The following is a 7,500-nucleotide window of genomic DNA, read 5'->3' on the forward strand; positions in this document are numbered from 1 at the left end:
CTGTGTGTGTGTGTGTGTGTGTGTGTGTGTCTGTGTGTGTGTGTGTCTGTGTGTGTCTGTGTGTCTGTGTGTGTCTGTGTGTGCCTGTGTGTGTCTGTGTGTCTCTGTATGTCTCTGTGTGTGTCTCTGTGTGTGTGTGTGAGTCTGTGTCTGTCTGTGTGTGTGTGTGTCTGTGTGTGTGTGTGTGTGTGTCTGTGTCTGTCTGTGTGTGTGTCTATCTGTGTGTGTGTCTGTATGTGTGTGTGTGTGTGTGTAGGTGTTCCTAGAGCAAAAGAAGCTGTTGAAGACGGGGTTAAACATGGCTCGCTTTAAGCAGCATGTCAAGCTCATTGAAGAAGAAACCAGACAGTATTTCCTCCGCTGGGGGGATAGCGGGGAGAAAAGTGAGACACACACACACACACACACACACACACACACACACACACACACACACACACACACACACACACACACACATACATCCATTTCTGTTATATGTTTTAGCTACACCTTAAAGCTAAAGATAGTTAAAGATAGGGCTTGTTACACTGATGTGCTGAAGATTTCCCTCTAGAGGGCGCCACTAGCACTTAGGAGAGCAAAAGTAGGGCAAACATGGCCTCAGACCAACAGACCAGCTGGTTAGTAAATCTCCTCTTTTCCTTTCTGTTCCTCTTCCTAAACCTCCTTTGTTCCCACTCCTTCTACATACCGTTCACCTTCTCCAGACCTGTTCGAGAGTCTGAGCGAGTTGATCATCCTGACGGCGAGTCGATGTCTGCACGGTGTGGAGATCCGCAATGTTCTCACAGAGAGCGTCGCTCAACTCTACACCGACCTCGACGGAGGATTCACCCACGCTGCCTGGTTATTACCTCACTGGATTCCTTTACCCAGCTTCAGGTATTTTCACACATGGTTTCATCTTCTCTCTATACTGTTTTACCCTGATAAATAAAAACCTGGGTGAAAAGACATCACCTGCATGTTTCCTCCATGACTGAATCATGTGCAGGAAGTAGAAGTTAAATCAGTTCTTTAGAAAAAGTATTTTGGAAACAGTGGGTTGAAAACCATAGCTGATTATCGAGCCTGAAAAAGGGAAGACATGCCAGGAATTTCCAGGAGGTGGGAGAAGATGTCATGTGTAGATAACAGTTCACTAAGCAGACATGCAGAGGGGAAAGTGAAGAAGCCTGAGCATCAAGCTTTGGGGAACACCAGTAATAATGGATTGTTAGTGAACCTGAAATGTTTAAGGACTGTTGCAACTCTGAGATCGTATTCTCTCCAGAAGAAGACCTCAATAGTCTGGAATGAAAGTTAGAATGTGTGATGTGATATAGGAGACACACATTGTGACCCTGGAAAATCCAAACTTTGTGCAAACTGTTAAAAATGATGAACCCGAGTCCATTCTTTACAGGTGCAGCTGTTTGGAGATATCTACAGATCCAGATGTGATGTAGTCCTGAGTTAACAATGTGCTTGCTGTCTGTTGGCAGGCAGAGAGACCGTGCTCACATAGCAATCAAACAGATCTTCTACAAAGTGATTGAGAAACGCAGAAGGAGCACAGAGAAGGAGGACGACATCCTGCAAACCCTCATAGACGCCACGTACAAGTACGACATCACTCCACGTTACACGCCATACACGCAAACACGCCGTATAAAACATTTTACTTAGCAGGTCTGTCTCTCTGTAGAGACGGACGAACTCTGAATGACGATGAGATCTCAGGGATGCTGATCGGCCTGTTGTTGGCGGGTCAGCACACGTCTTCCACCACCAGCGCGTGGCTCGGCTTCTTCATGGCACGAGACTCCGAGCTACAGAAACGCTGCTACAATGAACAGAAACAAGTGTTTGGAGAAAACCTGCCACCCATCACCTATGAACAGGTCAGGTACCCTCACAAAACACTGCACTAAACACAATGGTTCTGGTTCTGCTCAGCAGGGAGAAGGTGTTCCTGGATTACCAGAGCACTGTAATTAACAGATCTTTATGCTGCTGGAGAGAAGAAGATCTCAGTTGCAGTGGTTCCCAGAAGAGTGAGGATCCCTCACTACTGGTGTCCCTCATCATGATATGATGCTCTGGCCTTTTCCCTCTACAGATCTTCTTAGTGGTGTATCATCCACACGTTGGCTGTTCTTTCACTTAGAACTAATTCCTACCTTTCCATCCCACAGCAATTAGAAGATTATGAATAATAAATAGTATTTAGTAATTCAAACATACAATAATCTATTGTTGTCCTGCTCTGAATAAAAACCCGCATTTACATTTACATTTGCGGCATTTAGCAGACGCCCTTATCCAGAGCGACGTACAAAAGAGCTTTAAATCTCTAGTAATGAATAAATCTACACTGGTACACAAGATTACACACTTAATATAAATATAACTCGAATTCTACAAACTTGGAAAGTGCTAATTTAGGTATTTCAGGAAGAGGTAGGTCTTCAGTCGTCGTTTGAAGATAGTCAGGGACTCTGCTGTACGGACATCTAGGGGAAGTTCATTCCACCACCTCGGTGCCAGAACAGAGAAGAGCCTTGAATTGTACTTACCTCTCATTCTGAGAGAAGGAGGTACCAGTGGAGCAGTGCTGGAGGATCTCAGACAGCGTGGTGCAGTGCGAGATGTGATGAGGTCACTGAGGTAAGATGGTGCTGGTCCATGTTTGGCCTTGTAGGCATCATCAGTGTTTTGAATCTGATACGTGCAGCTACTGGAAGCCAGTGAAGGAGCAGCAGTGGGGTGGTGTGGGAGAACTTGGGCTGATTGAACACAAGTCGTGCAGCTGCGTTTTGGATCATTTGCAGTGGATGAATAGCGTTCAGGGGAAGACCTGCCAGCAGAGAGCTGCAGTAGTCCAGTCTTGAAATGACAAGGGACTGAACGAGCACCTGGGCAGCCTGTATGGACAGAAATGGTCGAATCCTTCGGATGTTATAGAGAAGAAATCGACAAGAACGAGCAACTCACCATACCATAACATGGGTGGGTATGGCAACCCACCATACCATAACAGCACCTCATTAGCAGGGGTTTCTATGCATGTCGTGTTGTTCCTCACGTTAGTAGCAAATAAAGCCAAAAGCTCATGAAAGCATCTTTAAACACTTTCTGCATTTGGTGTTGAGTAGAGGTCAACCAATTTTACCAGTATCGATAGAGATAACCGATTAATCAACCGATAAATACTGATACATTTAAAATTAGTAATGAATTAAAAAACAAACACTATGTAAATCTTCAAAATGTGCTAAATGAAATAAATATGAATATATTAATGAATAATTATAATTAATACATTATAAATAACACATAGAATATGGCACTCTCTGTGCAGCGTGCAAGTCAACTCAAGAGGCTTTTATTATTATTTCTACTATACATTGTGGTACACAGAGAAAATGAGACAACGTTCCTCCAGAACCCTGGTGCTACACTAAACAACACAGAGCTACAACACACAACATACAGCTACATAAAGTGCATCAAGTGCAACCGAGTGCAAACAGTGCAGAGAAAAATCAGTACAGACAGACAGTACAAACAGTACAGACACACAGATAGTGTAGACAGACAGACAGTGCAGACACACAGACAGTACAGACAGTGCAGACACACAGACAGTACACAGTGCAGACACACAGACAGTACAGACAGACAGACAGTGTAGACACACAGACAGTACAGACAGACAGAGCAGACACACAGACAGACAATACAGACAGACAGACAAAAATCAGTACAGACAGACAGACAGTACAGACAAACAGTACAAACAGACAATGCAGACAGACAGTACAGACAGTATAAACATTACAAACAGTACAAACAGTACAGACAGACAGTACAGACAGACAGTACAGACAAACAGTACAAACAGTACAGACAGACAGTACAAACAGTACAGACAGTACAGACAGACAGTACAGACAGACAGTACAAACAGTACAGACAAACAGTACAAACAGTACAGACAGACAGACAGTACAAACAGTACAGACAGTACAAACAGTACAGACAGGCAGTACAAACAGTACAGACAAACAGTACAGACAGACAGTACAAACAGTATAAACAGTACAGACAGACAGACAGTACAAACAGTACAGACAGACAGTACAAACAGTACGAACAGTACAGACAGACAGTACAAACAGTACAGACAGACAGTACAAACAGTACAAACAGTACAGACAAACAGTACAGACAGTACAGACAAACAGTACAAACAGTACAGACAAACAGTACAGACAGACAGTACAAACAGTACAGACAAACAGTACAAACAGTACAGACAGACAGTACAGACAGACAGTACAAACAGTACAGACAGACAGTACAAACAGTACAGACAGAACAGACAGACAGTACAGACAAACAGTACAAACAGTAAAAACAGTACAGACAGTACAGACAGACAGTACAAACAGTACAGACAGACAGTACAGACAAAAAGTACAAACAGTAAAAACAGTACAGACAGACAGACAGTACAGACAGACAGTACAAACAGTACAGACAGACAGTACAAACAGTACAGACAGACAGTACAGACAGACAAACAGTAAAAACAGTACAGACAGTACAGACAGACAGTACAAACAGTATAAACAGTACAGACAGTACAGACAAACAGTACAAACAGTACAGACAGACAGTACAAACAGTACAGACAGACAGTACAGACAGACAGTACAAATAGTACAGACAAACAGTACAAACAGTAAAAACAGTACAGACAGACAGTACAAACAGTACAGACAGACAGTACAGACAGACAGTACAAACAGTACAGACAAACAGTACAAACAGTAAAAACAGTACAGACAGACAGTACAAACAGTACAGACAGACAGACAGACAGACAGTACAACAGTACAGACAGTACAGACAGACAGTACAAACAGTACAAACAGTACATACAGACAGTATAGACAGACAATACAAATAGTACAAACAGTACAGACAAACAGTACAGACAGTACAGACAGACAGCACAAACAGTACATACAGACAGTGCAGACAGACAGTATAGACAGACAGTACAGACAGTGCAGACAGACAGTACAGACAGTATAGACAGAACAGACAGACAGTACAGACAAACAGTACAAACAGTAAAAACAGTACAGACAGTACAGACAGACAGTACAAACAGTACAGACAGACAGTACAGACAAAAAGTACAAACAGTAAAAACAGTACAGACAGACAGTACAGACAGACAGTACAAACAGTACAGACAGACAGTACAAACAGTACAGACAGACAGTACAGACAGACAAACAGTAAAAACAGTACAGACAGTACAGACAGACAGTACAAACCGTACAAACAGTACAGACAAACAGTACAAACAGTACAGACAGACAGTACAAACAGTACAGACAGACAGTACAGACAGACAGTACAAATAGTACAGACAAACAGTAAAAACAGTACAGACAGTACAACAGTACAGACAGACAGTACAAACAGTACAGACAGACAGTACAGACAGACAGTACAAACAGTACAGACAAACAGTACAAACAGTAAAAACAGTACAGACAGACAGTACAAACAGTACAGACAGACAGTACAGACAGACAGTACAAACAGTACAAACAGTACAGACAGACAGTACAAACAGTACAAACAGTACATACAGACAGTATAGACAGACAATACAAATAGTACAAACAGTACAGACAAACAGTACAGACAGTACAGACAGACAGCACAAACAGTACATACAGACAGTGCAGACAGACAGTATAGACAGACAGTACAGACAGTGCAGACAGACAGTACAGACAGTATAGACAGACAGTGCAGACAGTGCAGACAGACAGTACAGACAGTATAGACAGACAGTGCAGACAGACAGTACAAACAGTACAGACAGACAGGAAACACAAGACAACAAAAGACAGTGTGGGACAATACACACAACACGAGAGCACCAACCAGTAAACCTCCTGTACACTCTAAATATACAGCAGTGTGTAAAGTGAACTGTAAAAATTATAACTGAGAGTAAATATAAATAAACAACATGCAGTGCAGAAAACAGCAGCAGCAGTCAAGTTCAGTTAGAGTTCAGTTCAGTTCTGTGTATTGAAGAGTCTGATGAAATGCAGGAAAAAGCTGTTGCACACTGTACTGAGCTGCTGTTGTGTGTTTGATGTGTAGCTGAAGGAGCTGACCCTGCTGGACCGCTGTCTGAAGGAAACCCTGAGGCTGCGTCCTCCCATCATGACCATGATGAGGATGGCTCGAACTCCTCAGGTACGAACTACAGTTCTGTTACAAATTCTGCTTCCATTTCACTGAAACGTTACTACAGCATTAGCAGTTTAGCCTTCCGCATTTATTTATCATTTTATTTACCTCACATCTGTGCAGAAAGTGGGAGAGTACACAATCCCTGCAGGACACCAGGTCTGTGTGTCCCCCACCGTAAACCATCGACTCCAGGATACCTGGACCCATCGATTAGACTTTGACCCTGACCGTTACCTCGGTGATAACCCCGCCGCTGCAGAGAAATTCGCCTACGTGCCGTTCGGAGCAGGTGGGTTTGGCCACACGTTATTTTAGCTAGCTGGAATGCGTATTGGCATAAATACAAACCCGATTCCAAAAAAGTTGGGACACTGTACAATTGTGAATAAAAACAGAATGAATGATGTGGAAGTTTCAAATGTAAATATTTTATTCAGAATACAACATAGACGACACATCAAATGTTTAAAGTGAGAAAATGGATAATTTTAGGAGAAAAATTAGTTGATTTTAAATTTTATGGCATCAACAGATCTAAAAAAAGTTGGGACAAGGCCATGTCTCCACTGTGTGGCGTCCTCTCTTCTCTTTATAACAGTCTGTACACGTCTGGGGACTGAGGAGACAAGCTGCTCAAGTTTAGGAATAGGAATGTTGTCCCATTCTTGTCTAATACAGGCTTCTAGTTGCTCAACTGTCTCAGGTCTTCTTCTATCATCTTCCTCTTTATGATGCACCAAATGTTTTCTCTGGGTGAAAGATCTGGACTGCAGGTGGACATTTCAGTACCCGGATCCTTCTTCTACACAGCCATGATGTTGTAATTGATGCAGTATGTGGTCTGGGATTGTCATGTTGGAAAATGCAAGTTCTTCCCTGAAAGAGACGTCTGGATGGGAGCATATGTTGTGCTAGAACTTGGATATACCTTTCAGCATTGATGGTGTCTTTCCAGATGTGTAAGCTGCCCATGCCACACGCACTCATGCAACTCATACCATCAGAGATGCAAGCTTCTAAACTGAGTGCTGAGAACAACTTGGGTTGTCCTTGTCCTCTTTAGTCCGGATGACATGGCGTCTCAGTTTTCCATAAAGAACTTCAAATTTTGATTCGTCTGACCACAGAACAGTTTTCCACTTTGCCACAGTGCATTTTAAATGAGCCCTGGCCCTGAGAAAACACCTGAGCTTCTGGATCATGTTTAGATACGGCTTCTTTTTT

General features: G+C 42.7%; 1 protein-coding gene across 2 annotated transcripts in view; it reads left to right on the plus strand.

The window, feature by feature from the left end:
* Positions 1–7,500, plus strand: part of LOC124392169 (lanosterol 14-alpha demethylase) — a 12,625-nt gene that overhangs the window by 3,642 nt on the left and 1,483 nt on the right. For both annotated transcript variants that reach the window (XM_046858921.1, XM_046858920.1), the window contains exons 4-9: positions 257–383; positions 711–885; positions 1,488–1,607; positions 1,691–1,886; positions 6,184–6,279; positions 6,397–6,565. In XM_046858921.1, coding sequence (XP_046714877.1) covers positions 257–383; positions 711–885; positions 1,488–1,607; positions 1,691–1,886; positions 6,184–6,279; positions 6,397–6,565 — 883 coding nt within the window. The remainder of the gene's footprint in view (positions 1–256; positions 384–710; positions 886–1,487; positions 1,608–1,690; positions 1,887–6,183; positions 6,280–6,396; positions 6,566–7,500) is intronic.

This window comes from Silurus meridionalis, chromosome 10 (genome assembly GCF_014805685.1).
Source record: "Silurus meridionalis isolate SWU-2019-XX chromosome 10, ASM1480568v1, whole genome shotgun sequence".
Taxonomy (NCBI): Eukaryota; Metazoa; Chordata; class Actinopteri; order Siluriformes; family Siluridae; genus Silurus; species Silurus meridionalis.